Here is a 17,918-nt window from a genome sequence, read left to right as displayed (position 1 = left end):
GGAAGAGCGGCTGGAGCCTGTCTTACGCCGGGGAGGTCGACGCTCCCAGAATGCACCTGGCATCAACACGGCGGCGGCGGCGGCGGTTTCCAGCAGGCTCCGGGGCTCTGTGCAGACAGGAACGCAGCCGGGGGCTCTGAGGCTTGGTCCAGGTGTTGAGGGGCGACTGGAGCCATGGCGGAGTCGGCGCCTGCTCGGGTAAGAGGCCCCGGCGCGCGGTCTCGAGGGCGCGTTGGGGATGGCGGAGTCCCCTGCCCGGGGCGGGGCTTCGCGGTTTGGACGCCGCCGGGGTCTTGGTTTCCCGGGGCTGCAACTGGCGCGGGTGAACGGGAACCCTCCTCCTCGCGACCCCAGTGCTCTGCCCTTTTTTCCCTCCGCTTCCTTTTGCAGCGGGGTCGGAGCCTCGGCGCCGTGCGCCCTTGCCTAGAAACTTCTCCGAAGCTTGTTTTAGGTTGGTGGATGTGTGACCCTGCCCACACATTTTCTCTTTCGTGCCAAAAGAGCCCGTTTCCAGGTTGGAGCGGTGACGCAGGATGGAAACTGTCTCCGTCGCTACGAGTGAGCTCTCCCGCTGCCCTGGAGACCCCAGGACTTTCCTGTCTGCGACCACCTCCTCCTTGGTCCTGTGTGTTGTCCGTTTCTCCCGTGCTGCAGATTTCTGTCTTGGGGTTGCAGCCACAGGTTGAAGTCAGCCTGGGCTGCTTCTCCTTGGGAACAGGTGTTATCTACAGTGTAGTTGCTGCATTTTGTATTTTGTTTGTAGAGCTGTAGAGTTGTCCAAACTCTCTCCTTCACCGCCCCCACCCTGGCCCGCATCGACCCCCATCGACCATCGCCATTCTGGGAATGTCAAGATACGGAGCTTGGTGTGAGGAAAATCCTATGTGTGTGGAGTCACGAAACGAGTTCAGCCGTAACTCAGCTCTCAGCTATCCATTTGGGTGATTTTAGGCAACTGTGTTCGCCTCTCTGGGTCTCTTTCGTTTTCTTAACTGTAAATCGAGAGTGTAGGAGTAGTTGCTAGATAATCTCTAAGGCTCTAAGGTTCCTTCCAGCTCCGACATTCTCATACTATTCCAGAGTAGTGGTTAATTTAACAACACCGGAGGGTTTGCAACGGAAAGGGCAGCTGGAATTGAATTGATTTTTAATGAAGTGTTGCTTGGTCCAGAAACACTTTGAGAATCATGTGAGATCTTTGTGAGAACGGAGGGCTAAGGAGATTCTGTGGGAAAATTGGATCCTGAGCAGGGTGCACTGTATCTGATCCTTGTAGAAAGTGCGTTAAGAACGAAGAAGGGAGGGATTGGGAGACTTAGAGAACACAGTATTTGCTTTCAAGGAAGTTAACAGTTGAATTGGGAAGACAAGACACAAATGTTTACGTTATTAACCTCATCTGACTTCTGTAAGCTAGGCTGAGCCAGTCAAAGACTTGGCTTTTCCACAAGATCTAGTTAGTGTTTGAGTCTGGCAAGAGGACTCTGCCACAGTTCTTTCTGCCAGGTCACTCCACAGTTACTTACATGTCATCAGTCGACATTGTTAGGAAGAAGCCTTAAAGAAACCACAGGCCAGGCACAGTGGCTCACGCCTGTCATCCCAGCACTTCGGGAGGCCGAGGCGGGAGGATCAAGAGGTCAGGAGTTCAAGACCGGCCTGGCCAATAGGGTGAAACCTTGTCTGTACTAAAAATACAAAAATTAGCCGGGTGTGGTGGTGTGTGCCAGTGGACCCAGCTACTTGGGAGGCTGAGGCAGAAGAATCGCTTGAACCCGGGAGGCGTGGAGGTTGCAGTGAGCTGAGATCGTGCTACTGCACTGCAACCTGGGTGACAGAGCGAGACTCTGTCTCAAAAAAAAAAGGCCGGGCACAGTGGCTCACGCCTGTAATCCCAGCACTTTGGGAGGCCGAGGCGGGTGGATCACGAGGTCAGGAGATCCAGACCATCCTGGCTCACATGGTGAAATCCCGTCTCCACTAAAAACACAAAAAATTAGCCGGGCGTGGTGGCGGGCGCCTGTAGTCCCAGTTACTCGGGAGGCTGAGGCACGAGAATGGCGGGAACCGCGGGAGCGGAGCTTGCAGTGAGCGGAGATCGTGCCACTGTATTCCAGCCTGGGTGACAGAGGGAGACTGCGTCTCAAAAAAAAAAAAAAAATCCACCATAATCCGAAACTATGACTTAAATAACATGAATTTGTCGTTGTAGAACTTATTCAAATTGTTCTTTTTTTTTTTTTTTTTGAGACGGAGTCTTGCTCTGCCCCCAGGCTGGAGTGCAGTGGCGCGATCTCGGCTCACTGCAAGCTCCGCCTCCCGGGTTCACGCCATTCTCCTGCCTCAGCCTCCAGAGTAGCTGGGACTATAGGCGCCCGCCGCTACGCCCGGCTAATTTTTTTTTGTATTTTTAGTAGAGATGAGGTTTCACTATGTTAGCCAGGATGGTCTCGATCTCCTGACCTCGTGATCCGCCCACCTCGGCTTCCCAAAGTGCTGGGATTACAGGCGTGAGCCGCTGCGCCCGGCCTCAAATTGTTCTTGAGCCTGTTTCTCTTCTCAGACATCTCTTCAGGTGAGGATTCTGTGTCTCTCGTTTGACACACCAATTATAGGTGCCCTGATGAAACAACTAAAAATGCTGGGAAACCCTGCACATAAATGCATTTGAAATGTATTTTAGTAAAGAATACTTGGAGCCCCAAAACTTAAGCGAAAGAGGGAAATCGAAAGTGGTAAGAGTTCTGAAGCCAACTTTGAGGGCATTGGCTGAACAATCATCTTTGGTGTTTATGATTCAAGGGACCTGCAAAATGGAACACAAATCTCAGAGCCTAAGATGGAAAGTCTAAGAAGCTCCCTAACCCAGTCCCATGAAACAGAGACTTCAAAGGGCAACATTCTGTGTGAGGGTGAACCGAAAGTAAGGTCTGCCCTTCAGATGATTGCAAAGGAAATTGTTAAACCTTGGCACTGAGGTTACAGGCGTGAGCCACCATGCCCGGCCGTAGTTTCTTTTCTTTTTTTCTTTTTCTTTTTTTTTTTTTTTGAGAGAGTCTTGCTCTCTTGCTCTGGCTGGCGTGCAGTGGAGCAATCTCAGCTCCCTGAAACCTCTGCCTCCCAGGTTCTAAGCGATTTTCCTGCCTCAGGCTCCAGAGTAGCTAGGATTACGGCAGGCGTCACCATGCCTGGCTAATTTTGTATTTTTATAGAGATGGGGTTTCACCATGTTGGCCAGGCTGGTCTCTGAACTCCTGACTTCAGGTGATCCACCTGCCTTAGCCTCCCAAAGTGCTGGGATTACAGGCATGAGCCACTGCACCCAGCCTAAGGCAGAGGGATTTCTTAAAAGCAACAACAACAAAAAAAAAAAAAAAAAAAAAGACTACCTTGAAATGAGAAGTACAGCAAAACTAATGGGGGCCAGCTTCTCAACAGCAACCATGGAAGCCAGACAACAGTAAAATGATGTTGTCAGTAGGCTGAAAGAAAGTAACTATAATCCCATAGTTTTATATGCAGCAAAAATATGTTTCAGAAACAAAGATAGAATGAAGACATTTTCAGACAAATTAAAAATGACAATTTGCTACCAGTACACTCTTAGTAAAGGAAATTCTAAAATACGTACCTCAGGTAAAATGAAAATTATCCCAAATAGAAAGTCTGAAAATGTAAGAAGATGTGATGATGCATGGAAATGGTTAAATCTAAACAAATAATGACTTAATAAAACAGTAACAATTTCTTGTTGTGTTAAAAACAATTAAAATACATGATGGGATTGTTGTAAATATGAGGAAGAGATGATCAGAATTAAACTGTTTAAAGGGCTTTGTTAAAGGGCCTTCTATGTATATTTCCCATAATTTCTAGGATACTTGCTAAACAACTAGAAATTGGTTGTATAATTTACAGATTAGAAAGAGGGATAATAGAATAAGAAAAAATTAAAAGAAGACAAGAAAATAGAGAAGAAAGATGGGATAAATAGCACAAAAAAGATAAAAATAAATAAAAACTAATGAACAATTACAATAAATGTAAATGAATGAAATGTTCAAGTTAAAAGGCATAGATTGTCAGGATGGGGGAAGAATCCAACTAGATGGTTTAAAAGAGATACAACTGGCCGTGCACGATGGCTCACGCCTGTAATCCCAGCACTTTGGGAGGCCGAGGTGGGTGGATCATGAGATCAGGAGATTGAGACCATCCTGGTTAACACAGTGAAATCCCATCTCTACTAAAAATACCAAAAATTAGCCGGGCGTGGTGGTGGGTGCCTGTAATCCCAGCTCCTCAGGAGGCTGAGGCAGGAGAATTGCTTGAACCCGGGAGGCAGAGGTTGCGGTGAGCCGAGATCTTGCCATTGCACTCCAGCCTGGGCAACAAGAGCGAAACTCTGTCTCAAAAAAAAAAAAAAAAAAAAAAAAAAGGCCGGGCGCGGTGGCTCAAGCCTGTAATCCCAGCACTTTGGGAGGCCGAGACGGGCGGATCACGAGGTCAGGAGATCGAGACCATCCTGGCTAACACGGTGAAACCCCGTCTCTACTAAAATATACAAAAAATTAGCCGGGCGAGATGGCGGGCGCCTGTAGTCCCAGCTACTCGGGAGGCTGAGGCGAGAGAATGGCGTAAACCCGGGAGGCGGAGCTTGCAGTGAGCTGAGATCCGGCCACTGCACTCCAGCCTGGGCGACAGAGCGAGACTCCGTCTCAAAAAAAAAAAAAAAAAAAAAAAAAAAAGTTAAATATATTTAGTATCTCTAGAGATAGAAGGCTACTACTAGTTTTGTAATGGTAAAAGACTCAATGTACCAGCTAGATGCAAAATTTCTAAACCTGTATGCACCTAATTACATAGCCTAAAAATATGTAAAACAAAACTGACAGAACTACAAGAAAGATTCACTGTTATAATAGGAGATTTTAATACAACCTTAGTATTTTATCAAATAGAAAAGAATTATAAAGGTGTAGTGCATCCAGTAGAACTTTCCAAGATGATAGAAATGTTCTGTTCTGCACTGTTTAATACAGTAGCCACTAGTCACATGTGGCTTTTGAGCACTTGAAATGTTAACTAGTATGATTGAGGAACTGAGTTTTAAATTTTATTTATTAATTTAATTTTTTTTTTTTTGATACAGACTCACTCTCACCCAGGCAGGAGTAGAGTGGCACGATCTCGGCTCACGGCAACCTCTGCCTCCCAGGTTCAAGTGATTCTTCTGCCTCAGCCTCCCAAGTAGCTGAGATTACAGTTATGTGCCACCACACTCGGCTAATTTTTATATTTTTAGTAGAGACAGGGTTTCATCATATTGGCCAGGCTGGTCTCGAACTCCTGACCTCAAGTCATCTGGCTGTTTTGGCTTCCCAAAGGGTTGGAGTTACAGTCATGAGGCACTGTCTCCGGCTAATTTTATTTAATTTTAACCAGCCACGTGTGACTAGTGGCTATTATATTGGAAGCACAGGTACAGAAATGATTATTTTTACCTTTTTTCTGAGACAGAGCCTCACTCTATTTCCCAGGCTGGAGTGCAGTGGTGTGATCTTGGCTCACTGCAAGCTCCACCTCCCGGGTTCACGCCATTCTCCTGCCTCAGCCTCCCAAGTAGCTGGGACTACAGGCGCCCACCACCACACCTGGCTAATTTTTTTGTATTTTTAGTAGAGATGGGGTTTCACCATGTTAGCCAGGATGGTCTCCATCTCCTGACCGTGATCTGCCCACCTCGGCCTCCCAAGAGGCTGGAATTACAGGTGTGAGCCACTGTGCCTGGCCAGAAATGATTAATTTTTTATCCATGTATCTATCAGTATATAATATCAAAGTGTAGAGACAAAACAAAAGAGAGGAGGCAAAAATAAAAACCTATTGGGAATGAAAATGTGTGCATTCCGTGTCTGTTGGTTGATGCTGGTGTGTAGAGTGAGATCGCAGGTGAGGCCGTGGAACAGAACACTTCATGGACCCTCTTCAAGTGGCTTAGGATTTCTCAAGGGATTCTAGCACCTGGCTGCCTGTGATTTGCCCCACCAGACAGAGAGTGGAGCAGAGACAAACATCATGTGCCAACCTCCTTTAGTTGCAGATTCACGTGTAAAGTAGATGATGTCTTAAGCCACTAAATTTGGGGATTATTTTTCATACAGGAGTTGATGATTGGAATAGATACCTAGGGAATATGTTAAAACATTGAAAGATATTAAAAATGGAGTCTCAAAAGACTGGGCATGGTGGCCCATTCCTATAATCCTACCACTTTGGGAGGCTGAGGCGGGTGGATCATTTGAGGTCAGGAGCTCGAGACTAGCCTGGGCAACATGGTGAAACCCTGTCTCTACTAAAAATACAGAAAAATTAACCAGGTGTGGTGGTACACACCTGTAATCCCAGCTACTTGGGAGGCTGAGGCAGGAGAATCACTTGAACCTGAGACGGAGGTTGCAGTAAGCTGAGATCATGCCACTGCACTCCAGCCTGCAGCCTGGGTGACAGAGCGAGAGACTCCATCTCAGAAAAAAAAAAAAAAAGGATTTGCATACTGTGTTTATGAATTGAAATTCATTGGCCGGGTGCAGTGGCTCACGCCTGTAATCCCAGCACTTTGAGAGGCTGAGTTGGGCAGATCACGAGGTCAGCAGATCGAGACCATCCTGGCTAACACGGTGAAACCGCATCTCTACTAAAAATACAAAAAATTAGCCAGGCGTGTTGGCGGGCACCTGTAGTCCCAGCTACTCAGCAGGCTGAGGCAGGATAGTGGCATGAACCCGGGAGGCGGAGCTTGCAGTGAGCCGAGATAGCGCCACTGCTCTCCAGCCTGGGTGACAGCGAGACTCCATCTCAAAAAAAAAAAAAAGACTGATTATAAAGGGATATGAGAGAACGTTCTTGGATGATGGAAATATTCATATAATATTCTCCTGCTTTGACATTCTAACAGGCTACAATCCTTAGCCCTTGGCAACCACTGATCTGATTTCTGTCCTTATAGTTTGCTTTTTTCCAAACATGTAAATGAAACAAATGTAGCCTTTTGTGTCTGAATTCTTTTTTTTTTTTTTTGGAGTTTTGTTCTTGTTGCCCAGGCTGGAGTGCAAAGGTGCGATCTCGACTCACCGTAACCTCCACCTCCCAGGTTCAAGTGACTCTCCTGCCTCAGCCTCCCGAGTAGCTGGGATTATAGGCATGTGCCACCCTGCCTGGGTCATTTTGTATTTTTAGTAGACATAGGGTTTCTCCATGTTGGTCAGGCTGGTCTCAAACTTCCAACCTCAGGTGATCCGGCTGCTTCGGCCTCTCAAAGTGTTGGGATTATAGGTGTGAGCCACGGCGCCCGGCCCTTCTTTTTTTTTTTTTTTTTTTAGGTGGTCTCACTCTGCCACTCAGGTTGCAGTGCAGTAGTGCAATCATGGTTCACTACAACCTTGAACTCCAGGACTCAAGTGATCCTCCCATCCTCAGCCTCCCAAGTAGCTGGGAGTACAGGCACATGCCACCACGCCTGGTCATTTAAAAAAATTTGTGGAGGGGGGGGGTCTCGCTTTGTTGCCCAGGCTGATCTCGAACTCCTGGGCTCAAGTGAGCCACCTTAGCCTCCCAAAGTGTTGGGATTGTAGGTATGAGCCACCATGCCTGACCTGTGTCTGATTCCCATCACTCAGCATGTTGTTACACATGTCAGTGATTTTGGTTCCTTTTTCTTACATAGTAGTAGACTTAGTAGTCGAAGTGGTAGTCTACTACTAAGTAGCAGGCTTAGTAGTCTACTAAGCTATATAGGAAAAATACACGAAATATCTAATATGGTATATCATGAAGTGTCTTATGTAGTGTATTTGTTTCCTAGGGCTGGTATAACAAACTGGGAAGCTTAAATAACAGAAATGTGTTGTCTCACAGTTCTGGAGGTTACGAGTCTGAAATCAAGATGTTTGCAGGGTTGGTTCCTTATGAGGTTTGTGTTTCTCTCCTGGCTTCTGGTGGTACCATGTATTTTCTTGGTTTGTGGCAGCATAACTTCAGTCTCTGCCTTAATCTTGACATGGCCCATTATGTATTGGTGTAACAGAATACATGAAGTTAGGTAATTCATGAAGAAAAGACGTTTAGTTGGCTCATAATTCTGGTGGCTGGAAAGTTCAAGACTGGGCAGCTGGGCTTCAAGCTGCTTGAACTCGTGGCAGAAAGTGGAAGGGCAGCAGATGTGTGTAGAGATCACATGGTGACGGAGGCAAGGGAGAGACCGAAGAAGTCAGACTGTTTAACAACCCACTCTAGTAGGAACTAATCCATTCCTGCCAATGACACCTCACCCCTGTGGGAGCGCATTAATTTATTTATGAGGGATATGCCCTCATGATCCAAACACCTCCCATGAGACTTCACCTCCCAACACTGCCTCACTGGGAATAAAATTTCAGCATGGGTTTTGGTGAGGACAAACCATAGTAGACATCTTCTCCCTGTGTGTGTGTCTCTCTGTGTCTAAAGGTCCTCTGTTTTAAGGACATCAGTCATTGGATTAAGGCCCATCCTAATGACTTCATTTTAATCTGATTACCCTTGGAAATACCTTATTTCCAAGTAAGATCACATCCTGAGGTGCTGAGGATTAGGGCTTTACTGTATTATTTTGAGGAGACACAGTTCAACCCATGACATTGGATGGATCACAATTTTTTCATCTATTCACTGGTTCGTGAACATGTGAATTGTTCCCATCATGTTAGATAATTCAAAACAGAAGACAAGAAGAAACTTAGTTTAATCATTCTTTTCAACCTCTTACTATGTGGAAGAGGAGGGGGCGTATTCCTTTGCACAGATTCTCACCTACGTTCCTGTCTGGAAAACGTGCTACTAAGCACAGAATGCTGGGCCACAGAAAGAGGAGACTCACAGACTTAAAGTAGAAGCAAAACAAACATGATGGCATGTATATATCTAGTTTAATATTTTGTTTTGTTTCACTTGTATTTGTTTTTACATTGAACTTTTCTTTTAATCTTTTGCGGGAGGATGTATTTAAGCTTTTGTCTCATGTGTTCCATGATGAATTAACTGACTTGAGTAACTAGAGTAGGTCATGGCCAAACTTAAATGTTCAGTTCTGCACCAGTCAGTTTCCTTTTGTCCCATGTTCTCCGGACCACGACCCCTGGCCCCAGCAGTTCTTTCCAAGATATTTCCTCTCAGTGTCTTGGTCTTGGTGGCCTCACTGTGGTTTGAAAAGCAAGCCATGAATAGTGTGTGTGCCATGAAAGAACATGAAGTTTGCAGAGGGAGTTAGGACTGAAGCGAACGTGCAGGGAGACAGTAGGGGGACAGCTTGGGGAAGACTTCCCGAATGTTGATTTCATTACTTTTAGCTTCTACGACAGCGATTTTCCTACTGTCAGAGACAGCTCATTAAAGTGAAAATTATAAGGAAAATGTCAGTAGACTTAGTCACATCATTTCAGTAAATATTTTTTAAGGATTTATTCACCATCCCAGCTGCTAGAGTGCAAAGATGAATGGATTAGATCTCGTAGGTCCTGCTAAGGAATTTTGTCTTTACTGTGGGGAGCCATTGAAAGTTTTCAAACAAGGGTGACATGATCAACTGTGAAGTCTGGCAGGGATGTGGAGGCAAGATAAGATGTAAATGACATCTTTTATCATATAGTCCAAAACGTTAAATAAAAATAGGTTTAAAATGAACACCGATACAGGAGTCTCAGAGAATATGCTAAGCATAAAACATAGGTAACAAAACATGCACACTGTAATTTCACTTTTGTTGAAAAAAATAAAAGATGAAAAAAAGCCTATAGGAAATACACCAAAATTCAAACAGCTTCCTTCCCTCCCTTTCTCTCTCTCTCCCTTCTTTCCTTCCTGTTTTGAGACAGGGTCTCACTCTGTTACTCAGGCTGGAGTGCAGTGGCATGATCTTGGCTCACTGTAGCCTCAACCTCCTGGGCTCAAGCCGTCCTCCCACCTCAGTGCCCCAAGTACCTGGGACTATAGGCATGCATCCACCATGCCTGGCTAATTTTTTTTTTTTTTGAGACGAAGTCTTGCTCTGTTGCCCAGGCTGGAGTGCAGTGGCACGATGTTAGCTCACTGCAAGCTGCAAGTTCTGCCTCCTGGGTTCATGCCATTCTCATGCCTCAGCCTCCCGAGTAGCTGGGACTATAGGCACCTGCCACCATGCCCGGCTAATTTTTTGTATTTTTAGTAGAGACAGGGTTTCACCTTGTTAGCCGGGATGATCTTGATCTCCTGACCTTGTGATCTGCCTGCCTCGGCCTCCCAAAGTGCTGGGATTACAGGCATGAGCCACCGCGCCCGGCCTGCTCCTGGCCCATACCCGGCCAATTTTTTGAACTTTTTCTTAGAGACAGGGTTTGCCTTGTTGGCCAGGCTGGTGTCAAACTCCTGAGCTAAAGTGATTCAGCTGCCTTGGCCTCCCAAAGTGTTGGGATTACAGTTGTGAGCCACTGCGGCCAGCCCTAACAGCTTATTTCTGTGTGAGAATATTTTGTGTAATATTTTCTTTCTATTCTTCAGCATTTCTCAACATTATTAATGCAATATCTACATATAATTTTTAGTATCAATAAAAGACATGCTTTTTTTTTTTTTTTTTGAGACGGGGTCTCGCTCTATCATCCAGGCTGGAGTGCAGTGGCGTGATCTCTGTGCACTGCAAACTCTGCCTCCCGGGCTCATGCCATTCTCCTGCTTCAGTCTCCTGAGTAGCTGGGGCTACAGGTGCCCGCCACAACTCCCGGCTAATTGTTTTGTATTTTTAGTAGAGACGGGATTTCTTTTTTTTTTTTTTTTTTTTGAGATGGAGTCTCGCTCTGTCGCCCAGGCTGGAGTGCAGTGGCCGGATCTCAGCTCACTGCAAGCTCCGCCTCCCGGGTTTACGCCATTCTCCTGCCTCAGCCTCCCGAGTAGCTGGGACTACAGGCGCCCGCCACCTCGCCCGGCTAGTTTTTTGTATTTTTTAGTGGAGACGGGGTTTCACCGTGTTAGCCAGGATGGTCTCGATCTCCTGACCTCGTGATCTGCCCGTAGAGACGGGATTTCACCGTGTTAGCCAGGATGGTCTCCATTTGCTGACCTCGTGATCCGCCTGCCTCAGCCTCCCAAAGTGCTGGGATTACAGGCGAGAGCCGCCGCGCCCGGCCCACATATGCTTTTTTTTTTTAATTAAAAGAAACTAGGTAACCCTGAGCACCAATAGACTTGAACATTGCTTTCTTTACTTGATGTTTGGAAGTGACATTTTCTGACTCTGTGTCTTTGATCTTTCAGCACAGGAGAAAACGACGCTCCACACCTTTAACTTCCTCCACACTTCCTTCACAAGCAACAGAGAAAAGCTCCTATTTTCAGACCACCGAGATCTCACTCTGGACGGTGGTGGCTGCTATTCAGGCTGTGGAGAAGAAGATGGAGTCCCAGGCTGCCCGGCTACAGAGCCTGGAGGGACGCACGGGGACAGCTGAGAAGAAGCTGGCTGACTGTGAGAAGATGGCTGTGGAGTTCGGGAACCAGCTGGAGGGCAAGTGGGCCGTGCTGGGGACCCTGCTGCAGGAGTACGGGCTGCTGCAGAGGCGGCTGGAGAACGTGGAGAACCTGCTGCGTAACAGGAACTTCTGGATCCTGCGGCTGCCCCCGGGCAGCAAGGGGGAGGCCCCCAAGGTAGTCTCATTGAGGATTAAAAGTTAGAAGAGAAGGGGGAGCCAGCCCTTTAATATGTAAGCACCTCAGTTGCTGGCTTTTCTGTCATAGCTGTGAGTAAAGGCACTCACGGTGTGCCATTGGTGATTCCAGGTGTCCAGGTCACTGGAGAATGATGGCGTCTGTTTCACCGAGCAGGAATGGGAGAATCTGGAGGATTGGCAGAAGGAGCTCTACAGAAATGTGATGGAGAGTAACTATGAGACACTGGTCTCTCTGAGTGAGTAGCAGTTTTCTCCCTAGAATTCTGTCTCAGACATACTACAGTTCCTGGCCGGTAGCTTGTAATTCAGACTACACCTGTGGCTCTTGTGGCTATGGCTCCTCTGTTGGCTTGCACGGGTGGAGAAATGCAAGTCTCTAGGTCCTCCCATTTACAGAGACTTTTGGAAAGCTCTCAGCGTTGTGCCTTTCGTGTTTCTTTTCTGTGGTCACATAGTCTGTTCTTGATAGTATTTTCTAATAAATAAAATGTCATATACCCTACAGTGTGATATGGCTAGGATTCCTCATGTTGTTTTTTGATTTGTTTTATCTTTTTTTTTTTTTTGAGGTAGAGTCTAGCTGTGTTGCCCAGGCTGGAGTGCAGTGGCGCGATCTTGGCTCACTGTGTCCCGGGTTCAAGTGATTCCTCCTGCTTCAGCGTCCCAAGTAGCTGAGATTACAGGTGCCCACCACCATGCCCAGTTAATTTTTGTATTTTTAGTAGAAACAGGGTTTTACCGTGTTGGCCAGGGTGCTCTTGAACTCCTGACGTCATGATCTGCCCGCCTCGGCCCTGCAAAGTGCTGGTATTACAGGTGTAAGCCTCTGCGCCAGGCCTGTTTTATCTTTTTTTTTTTTTTTTTTTTTTTCTTGAGACTCTGTCACCTAGGCTGGAGTGCAGTGGTATGATGTCAGTTCACTGCAGCCTTGACAGCTCGGGCTCAAATGATTCTCCCACCTCAGTTTTCCGAGTAGCTGGGATTACAGGCACACACCACTGCGCCTGGCTAATTTTTAAATTTTATTTAGAGACGTGGGTCTTACTACATTGCCCAGGTTGGTCTTGAACTCTTGGGCTCAAGTGATCCACCTGCATCGGCCTCCCAAAGGGATTACCGGCGTGAGCCTCCGCACGTGGCCTCACATGCTGTTTTTAATATTTAAGACTATTTGGCCGGGCGCGGTGGCTCAAGCCTGTAATCCCAGCACTTTGGGAGGCCGAGACGGGCGGATCACGAGGTCAGGAGATCGAGACCACCCTGGCTAACACGGTGAAACCCCGTCTCTACTAAAAATACAAAAAACTAGCCGGGCGAAGTGGCGGCGCCTGTAGTCCCAGCTACTCGGGAGGCTGAGGCAGGAGAATGGCGTGAACCCGGGAGGCGGAGCTTGCAGTGAGCTGAGATCTGGCCACTGCACTCCAGCCTGGGTGACAGAGCGAGACTCCGTCTCAAAAAAAAAAAAAAAAATATTTAAGACTATTTGAGATGGGTATGGTAGCTCAGATCTGTAATCCCAACACTGGGAATCCAAGGTGGGAGGATAGCTTGAGGCTAGGAGTTCGAAACCAGCCTGGGCAACATAGTGAAATCTCTGTTGCTTAAAAGAAAAGAAAAAAGATGATTTGACAACCCTATGTTACCTTGGATGAGGCAGGTAGCACAGGCTGACCAAAAGCATTTTCTTGGTGTTTGGCCAGAATTATAGCTGGTCATTGTGGTCTCAGTGATTTTTGCTTGTTGATTAGAAGTACTACTTAATAGGTATAAGTCTTTATATGCAAAAGGTTACCGATTACATAATAAATGCGTTTTGTTTGGTAGACAAAGTCTTTTAAAACCTAGGTACTTAGAGGAGTGTCAAGTGCCTGGAGCAGAGTAAGAGGTAAAGAAAATAGAAAATGGGCCAGAAAAGTGACCTTGTAAGCTTGGTTGGGTCACATGCTCTCATTGGGACTGTTTCCTTGTTTGTCCCGGTGTCCATCTTACCTTGCAGTGCCTTAGCAAGGATGAAATTAGATCCCCCAAAAGGAAGCATTGGCAAGACTTAAACTGCACACACATGGAGAGGCAGAGGTGGGTGGTGGTGCCATCAAGAGCAGTGGTGGCTCTGTAACCTGCCTGCCTGAGCCACAGGCCCTCTAATGGAGGAGCACTGGAGGCAGCAGCTAGCCAAGTCAGTTGTTAGGATTGGCCAGAATTTTATAATTGTCCCAAACTGCTAGGGGAAACGGACACGAGCAGTAGCCTTTGAATCTGTTGAAGCTTTAGTATTTCCTCCCTGCCATTGTTCACCGTGGTCATTGGCAGCTGATCAGTGTGCAGTGAGCTTTTGCTCTCCCCTGGACTCACACCGTGCTGTTTCCCCACCCAGAGGTCCTTGGCCAGACAGAGGGAGAAGCAGAGTTGGGTACAGAGATGCTGGGTGACTTGGAAGAGGAAGGTCCTGGTGGTGCCCACCCAGGTGAGTGGCTCTGGAATATTCTGTTCCCTTCCATAGCCCTCTGCAGCCTAGGGTGAGCTTTCCCATGGCTGAACTGCCAGGTGCTGACTTGGTAACCTCATCTGGCTTTGCTTGTTCTGGACTCCTTTATGATTGTTGTTAGTTCAGCTGTTACATGTGCCTCAACTCCTACCATCCTGTGGGGTCTTTAAGACTAACGGCCACATCAATCACTCTTCTTCATGCCCTACAGAGTACAGTACCATACTAGGCGGTAGTCAAAACCTGCCGGAGATTGAGTGTGGGCACGTCAGAGCTTCAGGAGGGAAGGCAGTGCAGGAAAAGCACTTGTCACTAGGTCATCTGGGAGGTTTTGGAGGAAGAACAGAGCTGGACATGAATTTTTAAGCTGTAGGTTTAGTTTGTCTTTAATCATTCAGATTTGTTATTTTAACACTTTTAATTTAGTATAGTTGTTACAGTGTATTCTGTCATTTTTCACAGAGATTAAATATAAATTTGTAGACAAGCTTGGAGAACTATAGTTTACAGTATTTTATAAGAGTCATACATTCATATTTCCAATCAACATTGGAAAAACTATACATGAATATAGTTTTATACAAGTCTTGGAACCTAGCCAGTGTCATCCTCCTCTATGTTGTCCTAATTCACTTATTCCTGGGGTGCTTCTGAAATTGACAGATGTTTGGTCCTGAAGAAACCAAAGGTACTAGAATGTGATCTTTTTTGTTGGTCTTCTTCCACTTTGCAGCAGGTGGGGTCATGATCAAACAGGAGCTACAGTATACACAGGAAGGCCCTGCGGATCTTCCTGGAGAGTTCTCATGCATTGCTGAAGAGCAGGCTTTCCTGAGCCCGGAGCAGACTGAGCTCTGGGGCGGTCAGGGCAGTTCTGTCCTCCTGGAAACAGGTCCTGGGGACTCGACTCTACAGGAGCCTGTTGGTAGTAGAGATCCTAGCAGCAGCAGAACTGTGGGCTGCCCGAAGCAAAAATCTCATAGGCAGGTACAACTGGGCCAGGAATGTGGGCAGGGCCTGAAGCTGAAAAAGGACGCTTCCCGTCCCTATGAATGTTCTGAGTGTGAGATCACCTTCCGCTATAAGCAGCAGCTGGCCACACATCTGAGCAGCCACTCTGGGTGGGAGTCTTTTACACCTGAGGAGCCAGAGGAGAGCCTTAGGCCCAGGCCACGGCTGAAACCACAGACCAGAAAGGCCAAGCGACATCAGTGTGATGTGTGCCTGAGGAGCTTCAGCTGCAAGGTGAGCCTGGTGACCCATCAGCGTTGCCACCTGCAGGAGGGGCCCAGTGCCGGCCACCATGTCCAGGAGAGGTTCTCACCCAACAGCCTGGTTGCCCTGCCTGGCCACATCCCTTGGAGGAAAAGCCGGAGTTCCCTCATCTGTGGTTACTGTGGCAAGAGCTTCAGTCACCCATCTGACTTGGTGCGGCACCAGCGCATCCACACGGGCGAGCGGCCCTACAGCTGCACCGAGTGTGAGAAGAGCTTTGTCCAGAAGCAACACCTCCTGCAGCACCAGAAGATCCACCAGCGGGAGCGGGGCGGGCTGGCCCTGGAGCCCGGAAGGCCCAATGGCCTGCTTTAAGTGTGCAGCCCCTCGCCCGTCTTGGGGGCGGAGGGGGGTGGCATTGGTTCCCCCAAAGAGACACTGCAGTCAGGGACTGAGTTCTTCCTGAGGGCAGTTGTTTCTGATTTGCCTTCCCTTGTCCCAGTACCAAGCCAAGCCCAAAGGCTGTCCTGAAAACCCTGTGGAAGAAGAGTCCAGGCCAGGTCTTTACCCTGCTGCCAAGGTTGCTGTTTCTTGGCACCTTCAGGTCTCTGGTTTTCTTATTCATGCCAATGCTTGTGGGCTGGGGTTGGCGTTCTGACCCCACAGGGACTGGTGGCAGGTTCCAGGGCTCGTCCTGGCATTTCATGTCTTCCCACGGGGTTGAGTTGGGCCATAGGGGTGAGCAGCTGCCTGGAAGAGTTCTGGGAAGTGTAACCCTCCATTTTTTCTTGTTTTGTAATCTCGTTTAATAACAAGTAGAAGAAATAATTTAAATGAACTGCTTAACCCTACTCTGAAGAACCTTTTTTGGAATTAGATTTTAGTTAATTTTTTAAAGAATACAGCCCAACACTTGTTTTTTACATTTTAAGAGTTGTAGAAGTTGTTCCTCACTTGGGGACTGGACCTGCCCTCTAGGAGGGAATTGTTAATGAGGCTCTTTTAGCCCACTGACGCTTACTTAGGCCAGAGAGCAGGGGACACGGTGCTAGGTTCCCTCGTGTGGTGCTTGGTGCTCTCAAATTGTCTGAAAAGGACCAAGAGGAAAAGAGTTGGAGGGGTAGACCCTGCAGCCTCTGTTGAGAAGAAAGATTCCAGTGAAGTTGCTGATGGATGGCTGTGGTCTGGGGCTTGTGGTGTCTCAGCATGCCCCATCCTCTTCCCACCTCCTCCTGGCTGTGTTCTGCAGCCTCCCAGAGTAGAAGACTACTTTGTTACTTAAGGTTGTTCACCTTGTACTAGTGGTTATTTGAGTTTGTTCCTATTACACCAATCATTACTTGAGGTGGTTCAGATTACAGTTTCCAAATGCATTCTGAGATTGCCTATTCCAGAGAGGGTAGAGAAAAAGCACACAGATGCTTGTCTCAGGAGTGTTGAATGTGTGCCCCGCTGCTGTCTGGGGGGATGGGAGTGGGCTCTGGGGTCATATGTGAACATCCCCTTGGATGATTTGCAGTTGCCTAGAATAAAACTTGCTACTAGCAAAAAAAAAAAAAGTCCATACTGGATGTTTTTCTCCATCTGTCAAGAACACTCTCCTGGGGCCAAGGTGGAGGAGAAGGCACCTGACCTGGAGTGATGACAGGGAAGGACTGATGGCACAGCCTGACCTGCACTTCCACTTAAACCTAGGACAGAAAACAAGATGTGGCATGGGTGAGAATATTCAGGGGACCTGGAGACAGTCTGGGTGATGGCTATCGGGAGGTAGAAAGAGTAGGTGAAATGTGGATACCCCAGGGAGTGCCAGGCAGCTGTTAGGAGCATTGGCTTAGATATATGCCTAGCCATCTAGATCCATCTTAAACACAATGCTGAGGAGAAAAGGTAAGAAATTGAGATCTGTGGCCGGGCGCGGTGGCTCAAGCCTGTAATCCCAGCACTTTGGGAGGCCGAGACGGGCGGATCACGAGGTCAGGAGATCGAGACCATCCTGGCGAACACAGTGAAACCCCGTCTCTACTAAAAATACAAAAAACTAGCCGGGCGAGGTGGCGGGCGCCTGTAGTCCCAGCTACTCGGGAGGCTGAGGCAGGAGAATGGCGTAAACCCGGGAGGCGGAGCTTGCAGTGAGCTGAGATCCGGCCACTGCACTCCAGCCTGGGCGACAGAGCAAGACTCCGTCTCAACAAAAAAAAAAAAAAAAAAAAAAAAAAAAAAAAAAGAAATTGAGATCTGTAATATAACACCATTTATATAAATTAAAAATGCATGCACACAATACATTTTGTAAGACACTTGGGACCAACGGAGACACGTTGAAGACGTTACAGTTTTCCGTGGGGAGAGTGAACAAATAGATAGAAGGAAACTTGAGTTGCTGTAAGGCAGAGTCCCCAACCTTTTTGGCACCAGGACTGGTTTCATGGAAGACAGTTTTTCCACAGACAGTGGTGGGAGATGGGATGGTTTTGGAA

At 47.4% G+C, this 17,918-nt stretch overlaps 1 protein-coding gene across 3 annotated transcripts; it reads left to right on the top strand.

Moving 5' to 3' along the window:
* LOC117073731 (zinc finger protein 212) lies at positions 1-16,997 on the top strand. 3 transcript variants are annotated; one of them, XM_033195012.1, is made up of 5 exons: positions 1-198; positions 11,326-11,715; positions 11,848-11,974; positions 14,113-14,202; positions 14,957-16,997. In XM_033195012.1, exons 1-5 carry the CDS (start codon positions 175-177, stop codon positions 15,811-15,813), a joined length of 1,488 nt encoding a protein of 495 aa, XP_033050903.1. In that variant the 5' UTR covers positions 1-174; the 3' UTR covers positions 15,814-16,997. The 3 variants fall into 3 exon arrangements, with proteins under 3 accessions (XP_033050903.1, XP_033050904.1, XP_033050902.1); XM_033195013.1 differs by lacking the exon at positions 1-198 and adding an exon at positions 7,609-7,972 and having other exon boundaries at positions 14,960-16,997; XM_033195011.1 differs by lacking the exon at positions 1-198 and adding an exon at positions 7,614-7,972.
* Positions 16,998-17,918: the final 921 nt, after the last annotated feature.

The sequence above is a fragment of the Trachypithecus francoisi genome, unplaced genomic scaffold, assembly GCF_009764315.1.
Source record: "Trachypithecus francoisi isolate TF-2019V2 unplaced genomic scaffold, Tfra_2.0 Lachesis_group4, whole genome shotgun sequence".
Classification (NCBI taxonomy): domain Eukaryota; kingdom Metazoa; phylum Chordata; class Mammalia; order Primates; family Cercopithecidae; genus Trachypithecus; species Trachypithecus francoisi.
Note: the sequence above shows the minus strand (reverse complement) of the source record. Positions and strands in the feature narration are given on the sequence as shown.

What these genes read in the sequence shown, in the direction of transcription:
- LOC117073731 (XM_033195011.1), top strand. Translation starts at nt 7,946, where the DNA reads ATGTTTGCAGGGTTGGTTCCTTATGAG. An exon ending in CAGGGTTGGTTCCTTATGAG is followed by an intron (nt 7,973 to 11,325) that starts GTTTGTGTTTCT and finishes TTGATCTTTCAG; the next exon opens with CACAGGAGAAAACGACGCTC. An exon ending in TGAGACACTGGTCTCTCTGA is followed by an intron (nt 11,975 to 14,112) that starts GTGAGTAGCAGT and finishes TTCCCCACCCAG; the next exon opens with AGGTCCTTGGCCAGACAGAG.